The sequence below is a fragment of the Schistocerca serialis genome, chromosome 9 (assembly GCF_023864345.2).
Source record: "Schistocerca serialis cubense isolate TAMUIC-IGC-003099 chromosome 9, iqSchSeri2.2, whole genome shotgun sequence".
Classification (NCBI taxonomy): Eukaryota; Metazoa; Arthropoda; class Insecta; order Orthoptera; family Acrididae; genus Schistocerca; species Schistocerca serialis.
The window spans coordinates 246,003,609-246,029,224 of record NC_064646.1 but is presented as its reverse complement, the minus strand read 5'-3'; the positions used below and the strand labels follow the sequence as shown (position 1 = coordinate 246,029,224).

The 25,616-nt window shown below is 42.7% G+C and overlaps 1 protein-coding gene across 1 annotated transcript in view; it reads right to left on the bottom strand.

Annotated features, from left to right (window-relative positions):
• Window positions 1-1,795: 1,795 nt before the first annotated feature.
• The window catches only part of LOC126419516 (uncharacterized), a 66,896-nt gene continuing 43,075 nt past the window's right edge, over window positions 1,796-25,616 (bottom strand). Inside the window, exons 4-7 of the mRNA XM_050086705.1 lie at window positions 10,144-10,190; window positions 6,109-6,291; window positions 3,597-3,792; window positions 1,796-1,885 (exon numbers count right to left, since the gene is read on the bottom strand). Coding sequence (XP_049942662.1) covers window positions 1,824-1,885; window positions 3,597-3,792; window positions 6,109-6,291; window positions 10,144-10,190 — 488 coding nt within the window. The 3' untranslated portion in view covers window positions 1,796-1,823. The remainder of the gene's footprint in view (window positions 1,886-3,596; window positions 3,793-6,108; window positions 6,292-10,143; window positions 10,191-25,616) is intronic.

Genomic DNA, 25,616 nt, shown 5'->3' with positions numbered 1-25,616 from the left:
ATTGCTCGAGTGTCTGGAGGGGGCCATATTGAACATCTCTGAACTTGTTTTTGAGTGAAAAAAAACCTTTTTAAATACTCTTTGTAATGATGTATAACAGAAGGTTATATTATGTTTCTTTCATTAAATACACATTTTTAAAGTTGTGGTACTCTTTTTGAATCACCCTGTAGATGTAGATGTAGATTCAAGGTGGGCTAGAGCATATGTGGATATGCTGCTATTAAGCTATGAAATGCAGGGCTGCATTCGAAAAGCTTATAATCTGTGACCACTGACTATCAAAAAGGAGCAATTAGGTCACCAGCTTAATTCATAAAAATAACGAAGGCTGCAGAACCACAGTAGTCAGATTACAACTAGTAATGCAGAAACTCATTCGTAAAATCAGTGAAAGAAATTCAAGAATGCCCAGCAATATCAATAACTTTCAGATGCAATCAAACAAAATTACTTAGTAAAAGCTGATTAATACAGAACGAAAAGTGAATAATTTAAAAGCGATAGAAATCTCCCATAATAGGGTAACGAGTAGAAAGAACATTGTATTCGGATTCAACATCAGTCGACAATGAGGTCAGTACAAACAGATGACAAGCTTGAATTCAACGAGAATGAGTGGCGTTTTCTCTTCATCATATGAGCAACACCAGAAAAAACTAATCTGGATGGCAGATTGAAGATTTGTACATTACAGTCCCGTGGTTTAAACTCTATGTAACTCTGCCCAGTCCCCGAGATGAAACGGTAGTTATAAAGGGCTGGATGATGAGATATTTTGTGTGACTTTTACACCACAGAAGAATTTCAGCACGAATTGTGGAATGACTTAGACTTTCGTCTAAAGATCTGGACACGATAATATCGTTCTAATACATCAAAAAATAAAACATTGAAGTCTGGGCATATTTCTGAATCCAGACAAGACGGTATGGAGCAACCTGCGAAAGTCCGATCCTAAACATTTAGTCTTTCTAGCACCTCATCAACTTTGTACTTGCAGAAAGTGGATTCTGTAAACTATTTACAAACTACATATGGGCTACGTCTAGTATTAACGTGTCTCTCAGTATCAACTCCCCTACTTACTACGTACTAAGTAGTGAACCTAATATTCTTTAATATACAACAGAAACTTCGCTTTCACTTCTTTTATACCGGAAATTTAAATTAAGAGTTTCGCATTGGAAAGTGCGTAAAATATTAGTAAACGCCAATTGTAATAGATTAGTACTTTGCCGTCGTATTCAAGAAAGCGTGTCACTTCCAAAATTTAGTGGATAAACACGGAGGGTATTTCACTGTGTACATCACCTTTTTTCTCCGCATGACGTGTAGGCAGAGTAAGGGGTTGTGCTGGAGTTCCAATAAAACATTCTGCACTCATGACGTGTCTGAATATAATAATTTCTGCACTCAAACACCATGTACACGTTTAGAAAAACTTTTTTGTTGTTATTCTTATAGACATTTTATTTCTTGTCCCACATAGATTAATAAATCATACAAAATGTATAAAAATCAACAGAAAATATATACATACAACTTCAGTAGTTATTAAGACAAACACAGTTGTATAAAGCAGTACGAAGTGAGAAACATTATTTTACTGTGTTTAACAACAAAAATAACTTGCACAAGGACTCTATGTCAGTGACTGCTGTTTATAACAACAGGATGAAGATGGAGCTACAAGATCAGCAGCTTACCTCATGGTTAAATAGGAATAAATATTAAAGTGGTTCTGTGAAGAAAATTAGAGAGCCTAGAGGTACGCAGCACTTTGAACTTGGACGTTTCAGAACGCATGGTACGACGTGCCTTCAGTAGTAGCTGTGACCGTGTCCGTAACCGCCAGCACCGGCGCCAAATCCAGCGCCGTAGCCTGCAAAAAAAAAAATTCAAACGTCAGAAATTGAAAAGTACAACTGCATCGCAGATATTAACCTCTGTGACAGATGAGGCAAATTCCAGTTATTTGCACAGGAATTAATTCATTAAAACAAGCCCAGCATAAGGTAGGAGACGAGGTACTGCCGGAATTAAAGCTGTGAGGACGGGTCCTGAGTCGTGCTTTGGTAGCTCATTTGGTAGAGCACTTGCTCGCGAAAGGCGTAGTTCTCCAGTTCGAGTCTCGATCCGGCACACAGTTTTAATGTGCCAGGAAGTTTCATATCAGCGCACACTCCGCTGCAGAGTGAAAATTTCATTCAGAAGCCAAGCACACTTTTTTATGACTTGTAAACTAGAATCAAGTTTTATACTGTCCACACGAAAAGTTGTTAAAAAATTTAGATGAGAAAAGAAAAATTAATTCAACACTACAGGGATGAAGATTAGTTCAACATAAGAATGATTTGAAGTAGAAGAGCCTATTGTCACACTTTGCATACGGGTGTAAGCATGAAATCGGAAAAATTACAAAACTTCAGTAGACCTACTGAATGTCCTCGATGAGGTAAATAGTGAAAATGAACAGAACTGTAATATAAGTTTAACGGGAACATAAACTAAACGTAAGCCTAAATTACACAGCCAAATCTGATTAAAATGCAGATCCTTCAGAAGTGTAGTTGAGTGTAATGAAGGGCCTATTTCGCATCTAAGCTAGATTAAGGCTAAATAAAATAAAACTGTAAATGGTGAAGTTTATAAAAGGAGAACACAAATCCGTCAAACTACAACATATGAAAGGCGCAGTAGAAGAACTGGAACAGTTCTGTTAACTACGCAGCAGAACAAAACAATATGATCGAGCAAATAAGAATGCTTACTTCAAGAAAATTATTCTGCTAGCATAAAATACTTCGTCTTCACGTTTATTCACGACGTAGTTGAAGTTTTGCTGCTATTTCATGGCACCGCTACCGGAGGTAACTTTTACTCAGACAGTTCTTGTAACACACTTTTCCGATGACATTTCCTTACAAAAGTTGTTAACCATTGTTTTATAGTGATTGGTGCCGATAGTAAGTTACAGTCGGATGATCCCCTTGTTAAGTGAAATTCGTTTAAAAAGACTATTCAATCATTGTGGTCTTTATTCTAGTTTCCATCTAGATTGTACGTTTAACTTATTTATTTTCAGTTGAACAAAATGTTTGGTGATATAGTACGGTAACAGCCGTGTCAGAAGCATCGGTCGTTTGTGACACAAATGGTATCGTTTTGAATTAAGACTAAGCATTTACCATTGTCTTCAATTCGAATCTGATGATGGCTACATGTCGAAACATGTTATCTGATTGGACCTACAGGGATATTGCGATAACGATCACAAGAACTGTCAACGTACACGTATATCGAATTTATTTCATTTATTGGGTACATCGCTACAGAATATTCACATGTCTCTTTATAGTGAATAAATAGATCATGACGTTATTGTGAGAAGCCAGATGGTCAAGATACATAACTTTATTAACACAGAAAATAGGACCTATAATTACACAGTTACTCAGATATTATGTAGCAAACCACAGTATGTGTACAGAACTGAAGTAACTGGTGGTACTGAGAGGAAATAATGAACAGCGCTCTTGCTCTGTTGAGTACGTTCCAACCTCTTAAAAAAGTATCTTTTTGGAATTACTTACCGTGGTGCGAGTGGTGTACAATAGGGTGGAAGCCGGACTTGTCGGCGTGGTACTTGACGGTGCGCACGCTGCCGTCCGCCTCCTTGAGCGAGTACTCGCCACTCACCACGTCTCCGTCGCGGTGCTCCTTCTGGGAGTGGTGGTCCCCTGTGTGCCCGTCAGACACCCCGTACTCGAACTCGTACTTCGGGTATGCCTGGATTTACAGAAAAAACCTTAATACTAGTCTGACACAAACTGCACAGAAAAATTAACCCCCACCTCTTTGGATTTCAAATACAAAGAGAAACAGAGTTCACTATAACTGAGGGTGAAGCAGGTGGCAATGGTGCTGAAAGACTCGAACTGAAAATTGTGCTGCCCTGAGATGATAAAAGTTCCAGCCGATATAAATCCTCGGTTCTCCAACCGTCTAACCTGCATTAGAGCCTGAGAGAACTGATCAAAAGGAAAGAGCGGAGCCAACCTTAGCCGAGTGTTACTGTCATATCCTTGGAGGCAGATCGGAAGGTGCTACTAACCTGAAACGTATACATGCGCAACATCTGTGGAATTGATACACGTTCATGCACTCTTGGTGAGTTCAGCACAACGAATGAGTGAGGCTGATGGTGGCCCAGGGAAGAACCTCGGCGAAGACGCTAGAGCAGAGCACACGTACTCCTCAACAAGGTTTGCTTTCTAGTACCGGTAGCTGATTGCTGATTACAGATAGAACAACTAAGTCTATTTCAAGTGAGAGTCATTGGGAAGCGTAATGAATCTGAGACCATACGACCCCAAATGTCAAAGGAAAAACAGTTTCAGTGACATCCATAAGGAGTGATCATGCGAATTAAGGTCTCTCTTAGTGATAAGGCATTAATTTTGAGTGACTAACGTAGGAGTAAGTTAGACTTCGCGGCATGGTTAGAGCCGGTTATAAAGGGGAATAAACACGCATGCTTAAGTATTTTGCAACGGATATCTAGCAACGGGCTCGTACTACGCTTTAAGAATATTAGTTGGCTTTTCTAGAATGCCAGGGAGCTATACTACGCAATGAACTTTGTTTCGGTGTGAGCATCAGGGGCTGAGGAGCACCGTTGTCTTGTCCCCCTGGTTAAATCAAACTAAATAAAATAAAAAAAATATTTTGTAAATTGTTGGTAGCTTTGTTCTCTCATTATTTCCGTGTTTATCCATGGTGCTTCACTATACAGGAACATTCCTGACCAAGATGTAAGTAGGGGATCGTATTTCGAAGATAGTGAACGGTCCCATTAACTTAATTTTCACGTAAATTTAAAGACTGTTTATTCAGATTTATTATTCGCCAGTATGACACTAAGAGGACACTAGGACACACTTAAGGGGCTCCGGAACGCCCTATACTTGTAATGTTAAAATAACGCTTATAAATTACATCTTTCCTCACAAAGTATTTGAGGTAGGAAGTAGAACTTTTTACAGATTATTTATTGGAATATGGACTAAAACTTAACACAGGGATTTTACAAAATTTTAGTTCAGTTATTAAAGATGATTTTTTTTTCAATTGTAATGAAAATTCACAACATTTTTTTGCAATTTTTTATTTATATATTCAAAAATATACAGTTTTTTGGAAAAAGGCTGTGTTAAATTATGCAGAAGGTACTGTGTAACATTTACTGAAAGTTTGAAACAAATATGTTTGGAAGATCCTTAGAAAACATGTAATTAGTATGAGAAAATAAAAGTTTTGGGAATCGAGCGACAAAGATTGGATTAACTTTTTAGTGCATTCCAGGTCCATAGGATGGATTATCTTCATCCTCTGCAAACTCCTCCTCCAGCTTCCTCTTGTTCCTCCTCCTGTTTACTCTTGCTTGTATTTCTAGACTCTTTACAGCCCTGTCTGCAGCCCGAAGGCGTTCCTTGTCTAAAGCAAGCATCGCTCGTACCATGTTAGAACCTATCTTCATTCCCATATTTCTAAATACCTTGCACCTTACAATGTTGCCATCATTGAAAGTCGCAACAGCATCATGCACACCAAAGTGAAGTGTTTCTATTCCAACAAATACAGTCTTGGGGATTCTCGACCATATAACACTATTTACACTTTCATTGGGGTTTTGAGTTTTTCAAATCCACAATCACACCATCGATATATATTGAACCATCACAGGTTAGCCACAACACATACTTTATCTCACATCACTAAAATGTACCTGATGAACACGGACGTTAATAATAACACCATTTGACAGCAGTTTAACAGCGCCACAGTGGATTACGCCCATGTAGAACACATTTCAAAAGAAATTTAAAAATAGTTGTAGTCTTCGGAATTGAATAAATTATATATTTATTAAAAGGTAATAGCCTGCAGATTTAGAAAACGCAAAAAAGTAAAAATTGAACTTTTCATGATTTTAAGCTTTTCCGGAGCCCCTTAAAGAGATTAGCGGGAGAAAGTCAGTCTTCTATCAACAGAATCGCTTAGAGAAGCGCCGTGGAGTACCGCCATCACAAACTACAGACTCACCACGTAGTCCACACTGTGTCCTCCGTGTCCGTGTCCGTATCCCCCGTAACCGGCGTGTCCCACAGTGACTGGGTGTGCGGGACCCACCACGGGACCCGTCTGGTGGGCGTAGGAGTGGGCGTGGCCGCACAGCGCCTGCTGGCACTTTGCAGCAATCCCCAACAGCAACAGTGCTGCCAATATCTGAAGACATTTAACGAAGCAAATTAGCGGCATCATACATGAAGGAAAGCATCATGCACCTGTCAAGTGTAGAATCATTTCCTGACTGACTAGTAACATATAAGAAAAACCGAAATGGCATACCACCAACCACCTTTTGTAATTATTTATTTCTAGACTTATTCTGAAACAGACTTTCTTTTCGTCTGATAATACTAATTTTTACCCCCATAATAGTAATGTTACGCACAAAATGTGTCCCAACAAATTCAAAAACCTAATAACCAGCATTATAGATAACTGTACAGCTCTTTGGAAATCAGCTGGAATGAAGAGTTATAACAGTGACACGTAACTACGTTGTCTGAAACTTATTTAGTAGCAGGCTTTCAAACGTCCACACCAGAAATGAACAATGCATAGACAACCGAAATGTTACTCAGATCTATAAAATAAATAGTTAATAAGTAAACTGCCCTTCAACCACAGAAGACCTACGGCGTCGTTTTAGATCTCATTTGGTGAGTGGATTGCAAAGTAAACAAAACAAAACAAAAAATACAGCGAACTAAAGATTAAACAGAACGTCGGACAAGAACGGGCACCCCAGTTCACGTTTTAAATAATTTTTCCAAATTCTTTAAGGGAAATGTTATTTGATCAAAGTTGTTCATTAATAAATGAACACGTTTTTGGAGGCGAAGTATTGGTATCCGTATTCTGTCAGCCGCCTATCGATTTTTGACACTTTCCCCTAAATTTTTCCCCAGTGAACTTTGGCACGATTTTGTTACAACTCTTCTTCATTATTTTTCTGGTTTGTTTCTATGACTGAGTGCCATCACACTTACACATGCATTCGCTCTTGATGCAACATTAAATACTACAGAAATATTTTGGTAAATATTTTTTCCTAGATCCCTCATTAATATCTTTAACAGTATTTACGTAATTCAGACCATAATATTGTCCTGTAGCCTCCTCTAGGCGCTTTCTCACCGAAATCTAACTAACGAAACTCTGTAAACCATCTGATTTAAAACATCCGGACACCTGTTAGAAGACACTGAGATGGGAGTGTCCATCCTTGGCCTTTATGACGGCTTGTCCTCTGCTGGGGACTCTTTCAGTGAGGTGGCAGAGCATTCTTCCCAGAGAAGGTATTGATGCTGGACGCTGTAGGCGGGACAGAAGTCGATATCCTAAATCCCGAAACTATTCCTCTCTGGGCAGGCCAGATCGTTTCAGGAATGTAATTGTCCACAGTCCATCGCCTCACAGCTGCCTCTGTATAACAGCGTGCATTCTCATCAGTCAGTGTCTGCGAACTGTTACTGTGCTGTAGGCGGTAACAATGGTGTAAAACGTTTGCTTACCTTCCTCATTTAGAGTTTCCTTAAGCACAATAAGGGGGTCACATCCTAACTTCTGAAAACGCTCTCATACCGTGACACCACTCTTTCGCACTTAACTGTTGAAATTACGCATGATAGCAGGTAATGTTCTCTGGCAATCGTCAAACCCATACCATTCCGTCGGACTGCCAGAGGGTATAGCCTGATACACTGTCCAGCAGCGTCGCCCTTTACGCCATTTCAATTGTCGTTTAGCACTGACTAAGATATTTGGCTTACGAGGAGCTGCTCGACCATGCTGCCCCACGCAGTGTCACTTTGCTGGCTGTACTGATGTTAGCATTTTGTAACTCACAACTGATTCTCTCCACGGATTTGAGGCGATTTTGTACAACCACCCTCCACAATGCTCGACATTGGGACATTGTTTTGGTTGTAGTGGTAGTAGTTTTCAGTCCGAAGACTGGTTTGATGCAGCTCTCACGCTACCCTATCTTATGCAACCTACATTCATTTGAAACTTCTTACTGTATTCATGCCTTGTTCTCCGTCTACAACTCTCATCTCCCCCCTTTCCTCACACTTCCTTCCGTTTCAAATTGACGATTGCTTCATACCTCAGGGTGTAGCCTTTTAACCTATCTTTTCTGTTAGTCGAGTTCAGTCATCATTTTTTTTCCCCCAGTTAGACGTACTACCTCCTCATTAGTTATCTGATCTAGCAGTCCAATCTACACTACTTTTGTCTAGCATTACATTTCAAAACCTGTTTTCTGAAGAGTGTATCGTGCATGTTTCATTTCCTGTAAGATTTTCTCCAGAGAAACAGCTTCGAAAAAGATTTGCTAACGATTAAATATATATTCACTGTCAACAAACTTCATTTTTCAGAAGTGTGTTTCTTAGTATTGCCAGATTGCACTTTATATCTTCTCCTTTTTGGCCATCATAAGTTATTTTACTGTTCTTCTGATTTTGTGTCTCATTTCCTAGTCTAAATCCCTAAGCATCATCTGATTTAAATCAACTACAGTCCATTACTCTTGTTTTATTTGTTTTGATACTCATCTTATAACCTCATTCCATGACACTACCCATTCCCTTCAACTGCTCTTCCAAGTGCTTTCCCGCCTGAAAGAGAATTACAATGTCATCAGCAAACCTCAAAGCTTTTACTTATTATCCCTGAACTTTAATGCCCTTCTCATACTTTGCCACGTTTCCTTACCTCTTTGCTTAGTGTGCAAATTGGAGAACACCGGGGATAGTAAACAACGCTACCTCGTTCTCTCTGCCGCTGTTTCCATATAGCGTCTTTCGATTCTTATAAGTGCAGTCTTGTTTCTGTGCAAGTTCTATATAAACTTTCGCTCCCTGTATTGTATCCCTGCTGCCTTCATAATTTATTCCAGTCCACATTGCCAAAAGCATTTTCTAAATGTATAGATGCTATAAGCTTCGGTCCACCTTTCTTTATCCTATTCTAAGATAAGACGTAGAATCGGTATTGCCTCGCGTGTTCCTTAATTTCTCCAGTACACAATCTCATCTCTTCCAATGTCGCCTTCTAACAGGCTTCCCATTCTTCCCTAAACAATTCTTTTCAGTATTTTGCAACAATGACTAAGTAATATTCACACCTGTCACCTGCCGGCCAGTTTGACCGAGCGGTTCTATGCGCTTCAGTCTGGAACCGCGCGACCGCTACGGTCGCAGGTTCGAATCCTGCCTCGGGCATGGATGTGTGTGATGTCCTTAGGTTAGTTATGTTTAAGTAGTTCTAAGTTCTAGGGGACTGATGACCTCAGGAGTTAAGTTCCATAGTGCTCAGAGCCATTTTTTTGAACACCTGTCACCACCTGGAATTATTACATTATCCTTAACGTGTCTCATATTTGTTGCACAAGGTGGAATAGTTTTGTCATTGCTGACTCTCCGAAGGATATTATTAATTCTGAGTGTCACCTACACCGTTTCGAATTAGGTCTTTTGGTGCCCCGTCAAACTGTTATCGCAGTATTATATATTCATTTGCGATAGATTATTTCTCTTAAGTAAGGGCTATCGGGAAATGGTTATAGCTGTAAGCTCTAGATTACTACGAATTAATGTTCCATGACTGCCTTATCAATGGACATTTTAAAAATTTCTTAATCGATTAGAATACATGAGTCTATAATTCTTAACTGAGGAAAGCTTAAATGGTGAATACTGTTTCAAGTAGTCCTATTTAACGTGTGCTTCATTTCTAATATCTACGTCGTCAACGCTAATCTTCCTTCCTTCCTGTCTTTTCACTTTCTTGCCGAGTATTAAGTTGTGCAGATCCATGTACGATTATCATAAATTCTTGCGAAAATATTAGGCCACAACAAGTTCCTGATGCAATAGTAGGATCCAATCGAATATTTCTCTTGAGAAATAGCATTAAGACAAACTACAAACGAGTCAAGTCAATAACTGAGTCGCCAAGTGATATGAAGCTGAAGAATATCTCCAAGCTACCATTCCAGCTCACCTGCCCACGGATCATGTCTGCTTGTGAGTTCAGGTACTCGGCGCCCACTTAAGGTGTAACTGGTGCCGCTACCGTCGATCGGTGCCCATTTATACGGGCGGTGCCACAGCGCGCTGCGTAAGCCCCTGAAGAAGTCTGCTCCCGCTTCTTGCTCTACCCCCGCTCGCGCCAAACCGTTTCCTGCCACGAGGTGCCGTGTAGGCCCAGGCAAACGGGAGCGGCGAAAGCCCGGGTCCCCGTGGCGGCCAGATCGTCCGCCCGCATGGCACGCGATTCGGCCCGGCTCTGAGACGCAGCGGCCGCGGCCCAGGGCAGTTTCAAAACTCGTCACGGGCGTGCACATATCTGAACGCCCGCCGCTGCTACGTGCAGCTATGCTGTGAACTACTTTCTTGCGGAAATACTGAATGTTTTTTTCCCTGTTAAAGCAGTGGTCGCGCCCACCTGACGACTGTAGCCTACCTAACTCTCTTCTTATCGCGCAGCCAGTGATTACGTTGTCGTGCGTGTTTTAGCTTTCCTACCAATGCGCTGTGTGTATTTCGAGGCGTCACTCAATGGAGACGATCGTTCTAGAATGTTTGCACTGAAGCCTCTGAAGTACATTCGTGTACACATATAAATAAAACACCTTGAAGACACACTCGCGGGACAAACGTACTTCTTCCTACCTCTTTAAGGCTAGATTTGTCTCAGCCACGAGTAGATTATTTTCATTACTTATCTTCGCACTATGTCGTGTATGTTGCCATCTGTACACTTATACATTCTTTAAGTTTGTCCTTGGCTATAATTTTTTTATTTTTTTTTAAGAGTTTCCCCTGGCTACTGCATCTTTTAGATTTGAGTGTCACCCTCTGAACTTCAAGACCTAAAGTCGGTCGCATGACACCTCCTGTGGTTCCGTTGTTACTTTTTGTAATTTCTTCACATACAGTTCCATAACCTGAATGTATCGTCTAAATAATGGAAACATTTTAACCACCGTAGGCTGTCAGTTTTATTCCTTTTATGCACCGTGCATATAAATTACATTACTGGTCATTTCCGGCCTTAGGTCATTATCAAATGTCAGCGATAAAGTATCAAAAGTATAGTAAGTAAATAAGACATATTAGTGAACAACATTACACTTGCGCATTATAAATGTTGTTTAAATTACTTACAAAATATTGGTAATAAAAATGCTAGTTTCGTTTTACGTGCGAACGGGCACGTTCGCACACATGCACATCTCGAATGTTATAGATACGGTCTTGCAATTACTAATCAGCTTACAAGAGCAACTTTTATAACAAGTCGTGTACGAAAGAACCTTACTGACAGATAGCTTCCTAGCCCTTGCACATTCGTTTAGCAGCATACCGAATACTTTTCTGCACTCATACATGCACGTAACTGTTACTGAACACGGAAAACGTGCGTTAACAAAATAAATCCAGCAGTCATGTGATCACAGCCTTGCGTACATCCCTGTGACCACGTCGCTGCAGATCCCTCCGCCCATAACTTCGTCCACGCAAAATGACAGGTCTTAGCATGCTCTTTGGTTGATGCACGTTTCCTGCGATTTGTAACAGTTATGTGTATGTATGAGGGCGGAAAAGTACGCAGTATGCTCCTAAAGGAGTGTGCAAGGGCTATTAAGCTACCTATTAGTAACATTCACCTTTGTATGTGTGGGAAGGTATCTGTCTCCACATAACACAAATCACACGTTTTTAAATGTCACACTCGTATCACCAAGATCATGTAGGTACTTTAAACAATTATTGTAATACACGGCATAATATTATCTGCTAGATGAAGCACACATCCTTCGGTGGTTAATGTGGTGTCACCGCCAGACACCACACTTGCTAGGTGGTAGCTTAAATCGGCCGCGGTCCATTTTGTACATGTCGGACCCGCGTGTCGCCACTGTGTGATCGCAGACCTAGCACCACTACAAGGCAGGTCTCGTGATACGAACAAGCACTCGCCCCAGTTGTACGACGACATTGCTAGAGACAATACAGACGAAGCATTCCTCTCATTTGCCGAGAGACAGTTAGAATAGCCTTCTGCTAAGTCCATGGCTACGACCTAGCAAGGCGCCATTAGCCTTACATAGTTTGAGAATTATAGTATAAATGTCTCAAGAAGAATGCTGTAGTCATCAACTAATAAAGTTAAGTATAAAGCAGCTACGTACTTTTCTTGCTACCATTCAATAGTTATCCTGTTCCAGAATTCACGCCCGTCGGCGTGTGTGTACGCGTGCCTTTCTTTCAATCGGCTACCTCAAGTGGCGTAACAGTCTTGTTACGTCACTACAGATTGGCGACGAGTCTACAAAGGATCTTGTGTTTTACTTTGCTTACATTTATTTGTGTCATGGCTTCGCCACATTCTCCAAATGTACTGTCCGAATTTTATCGCTTGCAGAATCAGCAGACGCAGGCGTTATTGGATGCCCTTGGACAGCTCGTCCAGGGTCAACGTGCCATTCAAACCGATGCGGCCGCCGCCGCTTCACCGGTACCGCAGCCACAACATGCTGTTGCACCTCAATTCCGACCCTTCGATGCAACCCACGAGTCCTGGCAAGAGTGGTCCCGTCAATTCGCCTTCCACCTCGCCGCCTACAGAATTCAAGGTAATGAGCGGTAGCCGTTTTTGCTTTCTTGTGTCGGTGTGTCCACCTACCGTGTGATAGTGAAATTGTTTCCCCGACGCGACGTAGCAACTCTGTCCTACGAGGAAATTTTGTCTGCTTTAGATGCCTATTTCAAAGAAACAGTTAATGTGGTTGCAAAACGGTATACGTTTTTTCGTACAAAACGTATGGCCGGTCAAACTAATAGGGAGTGGATAGCAACATTGCAAGGACTTACTAGGGACTGTGCCTTTGACTGTGACTGTGGTCTTTCTTATTCAGATACAATGGTACGTGATGCAATTGCACAAAACGTTTCTGATGTTCGCATACGGGAGCAAATTTTGAAACTAGTTTATCCCTCCCTTCAACAAGTGATAGACATATTGGATAGACAGGACACACTTGACTGTGCTCAGGAATCTTTTGAAACTTCGCCAGCAGTGTGTAACATTAACCGGCCCGCCGGGCGAGCTGCGCGGCCCGGTCAACTGCCCTCGCGCAAACAAACGCAGCTGCCGCCGCGCTCTAAGCCACGTGTGCCGCGCCAGCCCACAAATGCAGTGAAATCATGCCCGCGGTGTGCTACTAGACATTCGCGTGAACATTGCCCGTCACGCCAAGCTATTTGCTTTTTCTGTCACAGGAAAGGACATGTTCAAAGTGTTTGCCAGAAAAAGCTCCGATCAGACAATCACAATCATTCCAGGCCCTTTGCTTCGCGCCGGAATCGAACCAAGGACACTCAGGCTCGTGGACCTTCGCCCATGGACATTCATGTCGTTAATTCCACTTCGTCTAGTGCCACTTTCTCTAACAGTGACTGTGTTCGTCCCTCAAAAACTGTGCGTCGACGTCGCCGAAAATCACGTCAATTAGCAAGTGATTCTGTACCGGTGTCTGTTCAAATTGCACAAAACAGTCGCTCTTGTCGTCAGCAGGACAATAAACTTTTTGTGGACTTAGACTTTGAAGCCAAAATGACACCATTCCAGCTCGATACCGGAGCTGCAGTTTCATTGCTCAATCACGACACGTACAAACAACTGGGCAAACCTCCGTTGCGTTCCGCAAATGTTAAGCTAACCACATATTCAGGACAGAAAATTCCTGTGTTAGGACAGTGCAGTCTTTTTGCCACATATAAAGGACAAACAAAACTTGTGTCATTTTACGTTCTTCGTTCTTCTACGGCAGTGAACTTGTTTGTCTTAGATTTATTTCAGTTGTTTAACATGTCTATTGTAAATCAGGTACTATCAGTGATTCAAACTGTGCCTACAGACAGTGGTTCTAGTGTATGTGAAGAATTTGCAGACATTATTGCACCGGGTTTAGGTTGCGCTAAAAACTATGAAGCACATTTGGAACTGAAGGTCAACGCGCAACCGCAATTTTTCAGAGCACGCAATGTTCCTCACGCATTGCGTCAGGAGGTCGCAAGAACATTGAACAATGTCGACTCACAAGGTGTGAGTGAATGTGCGCAATGCCTCTTCTCTTTCAGCTCCGCTTCATCGCGTGCGCCGTACAGGTGTTCCGTTCGTCTGGACGACGGAATGCGAACGCGCCTTTTGCCAGTTGAAATCGGCGTTGCTTTCTAATACTTGCCTCACGCCGTTCGATCCCCGGAAACCCCTTTTGTTGATGGTAGATGCATCGGATTTCGGGATCGGTGCTGTGCTTGCGCACAAAGTTGGCTCCCATGATCGCCCTATTGCCTTTGCGTCCAAATTGCTCTCGTCTGCGCAAAGAAATTATTCACAGATAGAGAAAGAAGCTTTGGCTCTCGTGTTTGGTGTTACTAAGTTCCATGATTTCTTGCATGGTCGTCACTTTACCATCATCACAGACCACAAACCTTTGACATCGCTTTTTCATCCGAACAAGCCTGTACCTCCGCGTACAGCGCAGAAATTCATTCGCTGGTCTATTTTCCTCTAGCAGTACCGCTACGATATCTTGTATCGGTCCACTGCTAAGCACGGCAACGCTGATGCGTTGTCCCGTTTGCCTGTTGCTGAGGATAAAGCATTCGATTCTTCCGAACTTGCTTGCCTGTTCATTGATTCGGAAACCGATGAAGTGGTCGAATCGTTTCCGATTGATTTTCGTCGTGTAGCTACAGCCACAGCTGCTGACCCTGTCCTTGCTACTGTTTTGCGTTTTGTTGCTACGCAATGGCCTTTGTCAAAGTCTCGGATCGAGGATCTGTTGGTTCGCCGATTTTTTGCTCACAAGGAGAGACTTTTTGTTCGACGTGGTGTTTTGTTGTTGCGTTCTGATAATGATCAGTCCAGAGTCGTGGTCCCACGTTCGTTACAGTCCTCTGTTTTACGGCTTCTTCACCAAGGACATTGGGGTATAGTGCGAACGAAACAACTTGCTCGTCAGCACTGTACTTGGTTCGGAATCGATGCTGCGATTACGGATATGTGTTCTTCTTGCATGGCGTGTGCCGAACAACAATCCGCACCGCCGCGGAAAGTCTTTGCATGGCCAAAAGCCACTTCCCCTTGGCAACGCTTGCACATTGATTTTGCTGGTCCATTCTGGAATGCTCGCTGGTTGGTTCTGGTCGACGCCTTCAGTAATTTTCCTTTTGTTGTCCGGATGTCTTCCACGTCGTCCTCCGCCACCATCCAAGCGTTGTCTGCTATCTTTTGCATTGAAGGTCTTCCGCAGACTATTGTTTCCGACAATGGCCCACAATTCATGTCCGCAGAATTTCAGTCATTCTGGCAGGCCAATGGTATTCAACATCTGACATCCGCGCCGTTTTCGCCTCAGTCAAATGGTGCCGCTGAACGATTGGTCCGGACTTTCAAGTCACAGATGTTGAAGTTGAAAGAGTCGCATTCTCGGGAGGACGCATTGTTGCTCTTTTTGTCCTCATATCGCTCTCAGCCCCGAGATGGTCGCTCGCCGGCTGAGTTGCTCCACGGTCGTCCTCATCGCACCTTGATGTCTTTGCTGCATCCGCCGCATCAGGTTCCTGTGCAGCGGCAGATTCCTGCTTTTGCTCCAGGCGATGTTGTATTTTATCGCAACTATCGCGGTTCACGGCGTTGGCTCGCAGGGCGCATTCTTCGCTCCCTCGGCCGCGCGATGTATTTGGTTTTGGGGGCCTCTGGTGAGGTGCGCCGGCATCTCAATCAGCTGCGCCTCTGTCGTCGCACGGGTTCTGCTGCTCCCTGTCTGCTTTCAGCGACGGTGCCGTCCGGTCAGCGCCCTGGGGACCCATCTACTGGCTCGCCTCATCCCCAGGTGTTACCGACGATGCCTTCCATTTTGCCCCATGGCGGCGCGCCGCCGCAGCAGCCGCCGCCGCCGCCGCCGCAGCCGCCGGTACTCCCGTCGGCGCCACCCGCATTCGACGCTTCGCTGCAGCCGCCATGCGCCTCCCAGGGTCATGCGCCGCCGATCGCTTCCCGTGACCAGCTGTCCTCCGCCATGGAACTCTTGCCCGCTCCGGACCACATGACGTCATCGCGCGTCGGGTACCCCGACGCAATGGAGGTCGACCCTTCGGCCCCTCCTGTCTCATTACGGGCGCCTACACCGCATGTTGACGTGCACCCTGGACTGGGTTTTCAGGCGTTTCCTAGCTCCCCTCGGACCGAATGGCCGGGTGCGGGTGGCGCAGCCTCGCTTGTTGTTAGGCTCCCCACCTCATCGCATACGTCAACATGGGGTCCTCCCCACAGCGGGCGGAAGCCTTATCTCACGACCGTTCGCCGATTTGCGGGGGAGGAAGGTGGTGTCACCGCCAGACACCACACTTGCTAGGTGGTAGCTTAAATCGGCCGCGGTCCATTTAGTACATGTCGGACCCGCATGTCGCCACTGTGTGATCGCAGACCTAGCGCCACCACAAGGCAGGTCTCGTGATACGAACAAGCACTCGCCCCAGTTGTACGACGACATTGCTAGAGACAATACGGACGAAGCCTTCCTCTCATTTGCCGAGAGACAGTTAAAATAGCCTTCTGCTAAGTCCATGGCTACGACCTAGCAAGGCACCATTAGCCTTACATAGTTTGAGAATTATAGTATAAATGTCTCAAGAAGAATGCTGTAGTCATCAACTAATAAAGTTAAGTATAAAGCAGCTACGTACTTTTCTTGCTACCATTCAATAGTTATCCTGTTCCAGAATTCACGCCCGTCGGCGTGTGTGTACGCGTGCCTTTCTTTCAATCGGCTACCTCAAGTGGCGTAACAGTCTTGTTACGTCACTACAGTTAAAATACTTCTATCATTTAGACGATGGTTTTTATGGTCTACATACAACAATAACTTATTGAAATATATGTAAAATACAGTGTATAACAGTTACATACACACATCAAAAAACGTTTTGCATCATCCCAGTTGCCAGAACTCAAGAAGACAGATGTTGACTGTCGATATTGTATCACAGGCACAGTCCCTTTGACAGCCGATCAGTTCCACTCATTCCACAAGGAAGGAGGTACACGGATAGTGTTGTCTGTACTTCAACCTTGCCTAGACGGTCGATACCGCGGTTCCATCGGCTCTGCATTGTTACTTTGTGTCAGGAAGGTCTCTCAACGAGGGAAGTTGATGATTATGATGATTTTGGTGTGTGGGGCGCTCAACTGCGACGTCGTCAGCGCCCGACCAGTCCCAACTTTTACACAGTCCTATTTTATTCATAGCCCAATCTAGCCACTGTCACGAATGATGATGATGAAATGATGAGGACAACACAAATACCCAGTCCACAAGCAGAGAGAATCTGCAACCCGGCTGGGAATCGAACCTGGGAACCTGTGATCCAGAGGCAGCAACGCTAGCCACTAGATCACGAGCTGCGGACAACAAAGGAAATGTCCAGGCGTCTCGGAGTGAACCAAAGCGATGTTATTCGGACATGGAGGAGATACAGAGAGACAGGAACTGTCGATGACATTACTCGCTCAGGCAGCCTAAGGGCTACTATTGCAGTGGATGACCGCTACCTACGGATTTTGGCTCGGAGGAACCCTGACAGCAACGCCACCATGTTGAATAATGCTTTTCGTGCAGCCACAGGACGTCGTGTTACGACTCAAACTGTGCTCATTAGGTGGCATGATGCGCAACTTCACTCCCGACGTCTGTGACGAGTTCCATCTTCGCAACCACGACACCCTGCAGCGCAGTAGAGATGGGCCCAACAACGTGTCGAATGGACCGCTCAGGGTTGGCATCAAGTTCTCTTCACCGATGAGTGTCCCATATGCCTTCAATCAGACAGAGACGTCCAGAATGAGATTTTCACTCTGCAGCGGAGTGTGCGCTGATATGAAACTTCCTGGCAGATTAAAACTGTGTGCCCGACCGAGACTCGAACTCGGGACCTTTGCCTTTCGCGGGCAAGTGCTCTACCATCCGAGCTACCGAAGCACGACTCACGCCCGGTACTCACAGTTTGGAAGGTAGGAGACGAGATACTGGCAGAAGTAAAGCTGTGAGTACCGGGCGTGAGTCATGCTTCGGTAGCTCTGATGGTAGAGCACTTGCCCGCGAAAGGCAAAGGTCCCGAGTTCGAGTCTCGGTCGGGCACACAGTTTTAATCTGCCAGGAAGTTTCAGACAGAGACGTGTTTGGAGGCAACCCGGTCAGGCTAAACGCCGTAGACATACTGTCCAGCGAATGCAGCAAGATGGAGGTTCCCTGCTGGTTTGGGGTGCTATTATGTGGGGCCGACGTACGCCGATGTTGGTCATGGAAGGCGCCGTAACGTCTGTACGATACGTGAATGCCATCGGCCGACCGATAGTGCAACGATATCGGCAGCATATTGGTGGGGCATTCGTCTTCATGTACAACAATTCGTGCCCCCATCGTGCACGTCTTGTGAATGAATTCCTTCAGGATAACGACATTGCTCCATTAGAGCGGCCAGCATATTCTCCAGACTTGAACGCTTTCTAACATACATGGAATAGATTGTAAAGGGCTATTAATGGACGACGTGACCCACCAACCACTCTGAGGGATCTACGCCGATTCGCCGTTGAGGAGTGGAACAATCTGGACCAACAGTGCCTTGATGAACTTTTGGATAGTATGCCACAACGAACAGAGGCATGCATCAACGCAAGAGGATGTGCTACTGGGTGTACAGCAATCTGGAACACCACCTCTGAAGCTCTCGTTGTGTGGTGGTACGACACGCAATGTGTGGTTTTCATGAGCAATAAAAAGGGCTGAAATGGTGTTTATGTTGCTCTCTATCCCTATTTTCTCTACAGCTTCCGGTACTCTCGAAACTGAGGTGATGCAAAACTTTTTTTGATGTGTATATTTTACTGAGCGCCTAGGAAGCAACATAATACACTCATGAGCAGCTGAATTAGAGACACCTATTCAGTAATGCGTTCGCCTGATTATGGCGGCAACGCGTTCCGTTTCGGACACTAACAAACACTAAAAGCATTTGGAACTCATAACTGCCTTCCACTGACGTTGCACTCCATTGTAGATCATCTTTAAAAGTAATGTCTTCTTGTGTTTGGTACATAGATGATGTCTGTCAATTTGCGTAATTTATTTTAGATCACGCAGTCATAATAAAAGCGCAGAGCTGTTCAATGGATCAGTAATTTTAGTTAGGAAATATAACAATTGTAATAAAGATTGTTTTTAATATACAATAAATGTATAAGCAGCAACAAAGTCTCTCATTTAGTATAATTAGTTCCCTTAATCATTCATTTCTGTTTAGGATGGAATGTTAAAGAGCATTAAGAGATTCTAAGATTTGCTTCAGGGGGTAATCAGACAGAGCCAAATTTTCATTTTAGCGTTTATTATTCTCCGTTGTGCCGTCATTTAACACCCACCTGCAGTAGCATCTTGGACGTTATTTGATTTCTGATGAAGGCACTAATAGAAATGTTTAAACCTGGTCAAAAGACTTAAAATTTGTGACCGAGGGCTTATTCAGTTTAATACTACCAAGCGTAATTTTTTTTAATTTTATGTGGTGATCATTTGCCTTACGGATTTCACAGTTCCCGCCTTTGTCTGTACAGATTTATGAGGTTTTCACTTTGTTTCCGGTCCCACGCCATTCCTGGGGACACCTCCCGCCTACAAAGCGAGAACAAGTTATCTGTCACAATGCGAATTCACGCATGCAGTACACTACAGGCCCGCCAAACGAAGCCCCCTCCAAACTGAGAGCGTGCCAACGCGCACCTTCCTTCCATGCACCGACAACAGGCGAAAAATAGCTCGAAGCGGCGTAGTTCGTCATCCTAACTGGGCGCGCAGACCCACGCAGAGCCGTTCTGTGCTGCGCGGCGCGGAACGACGCGCTCAGTGTGGACTTGCCTTTAGTCTTTTCAATTGAGGATTAGTAATTCCAGAAAGAACTGATTCACTGCTCACATATTCATGTGAGAAAGTTACCTTCTGATGATCATCAGAAAAACATTCCCTTTCGATGATAATAAGATAATCATGTCCTTATTCTCTTGGGTTTTCCTGGTTTCAGGTAACAAGCACGCTGTTCAAGGGAACACATTATAAAATCTAGTGAATCAAGATATCTCAAATTTATACTGCATCTCTACTCGTTATGTGTTACTGGAACACTCTTTGTCAAAGTTTTGTAGTTTACCACATTCATTGGTATAATAGAAACACGATCTGCATTTAAAATAATTTCTTCATAGTCATTTGGTGTCTTTTGTTCACATAGATTCATGATCAAGAAATACCCGTCGTACTTGCTCAGATTGTGGTACATAGAAACGTCCCCTTAGAGACCGAGCGAGGTGGCGCAATGGTTAGCATACTGGACTCGCCTTCGGGAGGATGACGGTTCAATCCCGTCTCCGGCCATCCCGATTTAGGTTTTCCGTGATTTCCCTAAATCGCTTCAGGCAAATGCCAGGATGGTTCCTTTGAAAGGCACGGCCGATTTCCTTCCCCATCCTTCCCTCACCAGAGGTTGCGCTCTGTCTTTAATGACCTCGTTGTCGATGGGACGTTAAACACTAATCTCCTACTCCTCCTCCATCCCCTTAGAAAAATTTATGAGTTACTGTGCTGGTAAACCCCTTACGTTATTTGGTTTTCAAATAGCTGAGCAGAACTGAACGTAGTCAGACATTTCTCTCTTTGCTTATTCTGATCATCACTAAACTGACACACAATATTTTTAGCGCAACGCAATCTGACTTTCAATAATCCCTACAAAAAAATGGCCCTGACTAACAATAACCTATACCTTTCATGAATCACTTACCTCACAAAAATCTTAGTTACTCGAACTACTGCAATACAGCGAGCACCAATACTGCCAGCTAAATAAAAGATTCTAACTACTGAAGGCACTAACTACTGATAGGCATAGTTAGCTAATGAAATATTTTGATAGAGAACAAACTATGTATTTACCTTAATAGTGTTCAAAAGTCATAATATATGTATATATCAGTTCATGACATCCAGTCTTACAAATTTACTCTCTCTGATGGACACACGTTCAGATCATCCGCTCTCAAAACTCCGCCATCTCACTCCCCACATTCACCACTGCTGGCGGCTCACCTCGAACTGCGCAACACTATGTGCTGTTCACATCCAACCGCCCAACACTACAATACCAAATACTGCAACAATGCAAATCAGCCACAGACTGCACACAGCACTGTCAGTGATATTCATACAGAGTGCTACGTGGCGTTACCAATATAAAAACCTAAACAGCCTACTTACATTACCCAATATGATCCTCACAAAAAATTTTACTATTTTTTTTTGGCCTTGGCCAATACATATTCGTTGAAAAATTTTATATTAACGCTAACGAATATATCAAATGCACACATTTATCGATACAATGTTGGTCGAAAGCTAAAATTTTCTCAGTCCATAAAAGACAGTCCTGATCATTCATCACTGTAGTATTTGGAGGTTTTTTTTCTCAAAGTCTGAGCAATAAAAGAAAATGCACACGGAAGTAGTGGATTTCCATGCAGTCTTGAAGAAGTAGTGTTGTCCATCCAACGGAAAGACAATGCTGACTCTTGAGATGCAGACAGGTAATGGGCCACAACAGAGCAAACCCACAGCAGAGTCAGTCGAAGTTTTGAAGAATATTGATAGGTAGGTCATCACACAGCAGACCACTGTAGTCCTGTTAGAGATTACGGTATTGGTGAGCCACCAGAGGTGCAGACCCACTGCAGTCCTTGTAGAAATAATGGTACTGTGGGCCATCAAAGATGCAGACCCATTGTAGTCCTTGTAGATTCGCCCAGCAGCCATCTGTTGCGACTGTGCAGGTGGACAGTCACCATCGAAGAGTCTTGCGGACAATATAGCAAGTCCATAAACCACCACTTGTGCACTCACAAAGATTTTGGAATTGTCCTTAGAACCAGCAATGCTGTTAACCAGTCAGTTGCTGAATTATTAACACGCATACAAACACTAACGGTCCCAACTTCTCACATATTGTGCATATACTATGACCAACAGAAATGCGTGCAGTGAAATGAATGCTTATAAGTTACTTAATTTGATGACCTGGTGTCAATTACAATATTATAACATGAGAATACAATTACAAAGGTACAGAATATATCATTAAAACATATTAATACAGATAACATTTCTAGTAATACAGGCTTTACAAAAGAATAGAAATAAACATATACATCAGTGTTACAGGAATTATGAGATAAGTAAATAATAAAATAATGAGAATAGTTTTCGAAACATTAATTTCACACATGAGTATGGAAACAGAACGTAATAAATAATTTCTAAACGTCTTTACAAAGTAAATAACATAGTATTAATGTAAATTATATTTGAGGATAAAGTATTCCTCATCATAGTAAATGTAGCTTAGTATTAGAAGAGAAAAAAATTCTATGAAACAGTGCACAGACTCTGGAAGAACACGAATACACAAGGGTACACAAACACATAGCGGGATAACACAAAAGGAAAGGACAGCGTTTGTTTTACTGCGGTACTTGTAATATTTGATTTGCAAACAAAGCTTTCTTTACTTCTTGGAGATCTCCCTTAGTTCTTCATTATTCCCAAAGTCTTATCTATACCTGTTGTCCCTAAACCCTACTGTTTTGTCCATACCCTCTTTCAAAATAATTATCCTTCATTGTACACTACTCATTTTTGCCCAAATCTTTTTCATATAACTTCTCAATGCATTCTTTCCCTATTCTCCACAGTTAGTTTCTTATATAGTATCCCACCCTCCTTAGCTAACTTAAATCTACTGAGCTCAGAAACATAAACTAAGGGACGAGGAAATTCAGCAGTACAAAACAATTTACACAAACAGCAATGACAAAAAAATGCAAATTGGCAAAGCAAGCAGCAATATATCTAAATTAGCAAAGCAAATGCGACATTACAACTAATATGAGCCAATGTGCAGCAACAATAAAAATAAATCAGTAGTAAAACTAGCTTAATACAATATAAAATTCAGTAGAACTATGCCTGGCAAACAGCAGCAGCAAATGCAATAACTTATATCTAAACATGACAAACACACAAGCAGAAAAAATAGTACACTAAAGACAACAATGCAGATGAGGGAAACGTCTATTCACATCTTAGTGTCTATGTCATTAAAGTGGTGCACCACAACAACTTATTCTACGAAAAAATTACCAAGTATTTGAAAAGGAGCAAAACTGAATGTACTCAGACATTTCTCTCTTTACTTTTTCTGATCAACGCTAAACTGACACACAATATTTTTAGCGCAACGCAATCTGACTTTCAATAATCCCTACAAAAGAATGGCCCTGACTAACAATAACCTAACCTTTCATGAATCACTTACCTCACAAAAATCTTCGTTACTCGAACTACTGCAATACAGCGAGCGCCAGTACTACCAGCTAAATAAAAGATTCTAAATACTGAAGGCACTAACTACTGATAGGCATAGTTAGCAAATGAAAGATTTTGATAGAGAACAAACTACGTATTTACCTTAATAGTGTTCAAAAGTCATAATAGATATATATCAGTTCATGACATCCAGTCTTACAAATTTACTCTCTCTGATGGACACATGTCCAGATCATCCGTCCCCAATACTCCGCCATTTCACTCCCCACATCCATCACTGCTGGGAGCTCTCCTCCAACTGCGCAACGCTATGCGCTGTTCACATCCAACTGCTCAACACTACAATACCAAATACTCCAAGAATGCAAATCAGCCACAGACTGCACACAGCACTGTCAGTGATATTCATACAGAGCGCTACGTGGCGTTACCAATATAAAAACCTAAACAGCCTACTTACAACATTATGAACACAGTATAGTAATATCAGTAATTCACACCGAAGCCAGGACTGCTGCACCTCGGTATGCACCTGTGATAATGTGCAGACTCCTGCTCAGCGAAACGCCGATTCTCGAAGTCGATCAAGGGGGAGGGGGCTAATGGGGGAGGAGGGGGTTTGGGGGAATGGAATATAGCTTAACAAAACGAGAGTCGGGTCCCTCCACCGACAAACTGGTAAAATTTGGTGTTACTTAAAGTAGTTTTTGGTAACTATTTTGGAGTTCAGGGTAAAAAAAAAAAAAACTTAACATGGGAGATTTTATAAATTACGTTAACCACAAAAAGGTCAACTTACAACAACTTTTCATTAATTTTCTAGCCTCAGAAAATGGCGTGAAAGTAAAAACTTGAACTTGACATGAATTTTTAAAAATCTGTAACAAAATTTACTGGATATTTCCGTCTTCTCCCCAAACTGCCATGCTCATTCGTCTCTGTTTCTTTTTACTGAATATGTCAACTCGAGACTGGGGTAGTAACTGCTGAAGTAATATATTCAGTGATTTCTGATGTCGTATTATCCAGTGTAATATGATATTCTATTGGGGGGGGGGGGGGGGGGTATTGTCCCCATAGCTCGCCCCCCCCCCCCTTCCAGCGCCACCAGCCAAGGGGTTAAATACCAGATGTCTATTTTGTAACAGAGATGTTTACAGTCTCAGCTACTGCATACAGCTTTTGAGTAAACAATTCCATGTAGGCACTGCCTCTATACAATTTAAACTGGAAAGTACTGGCTATAGCTACAGTGTACACAGCAGGCGACGACTGAATCGACTATGCAAATTTACCTCATCGGAATATGATCCAGAATTGTACACTGACTATAAGCAGCGATTGGTTCCAATAAGCATTGTGTATTTGCACAAATCAGTAATGACTGTTTCAGTTTATTACTAAATTTCATAAATTTCACAAATTAGTTTTTACCAGTCATAATGGTCACTGTAAAAGGTACGTGTAAGGAGAAGGCCACTTACTCTGTATGAAATAGGAACACTTTCTAGATCAATTTGACTACAATTATAGAAGAATCTGAGAGAAACACATTGTCTGTCAGTTATACACTTTATCTGACACTTACATCAAGAAGAAATTTTATATATAATAAAATGTTAGTCAGCTGTGATTGTAACGTATCTATTTAGTGTAATGTATCGATTTACTGATACATATTTTCGATAGCACGAGTTTATCAGCCTTTTATTAAACAGATCGATTGCAAGGATTTTAAATTTCTACGGATACGTTTGTAAAGCTTGGACACTTGACAGGATACATAGTCTTTGAGTATTAAGGAACGCATTGTTGAGTAAAAAAGATCGTGGTAGGCAGAACAGCAGCAGCGGGGAGCATGGGTCGCAGTCGAGTCCTGAACGAGATGTGACGATGATCGGTCGGCTTAGCTGACGAACTCTGGGTTAGAGCAAGCTGTTCCCTTTTGAAGATGAGAAATTTTTATAAGTGGATA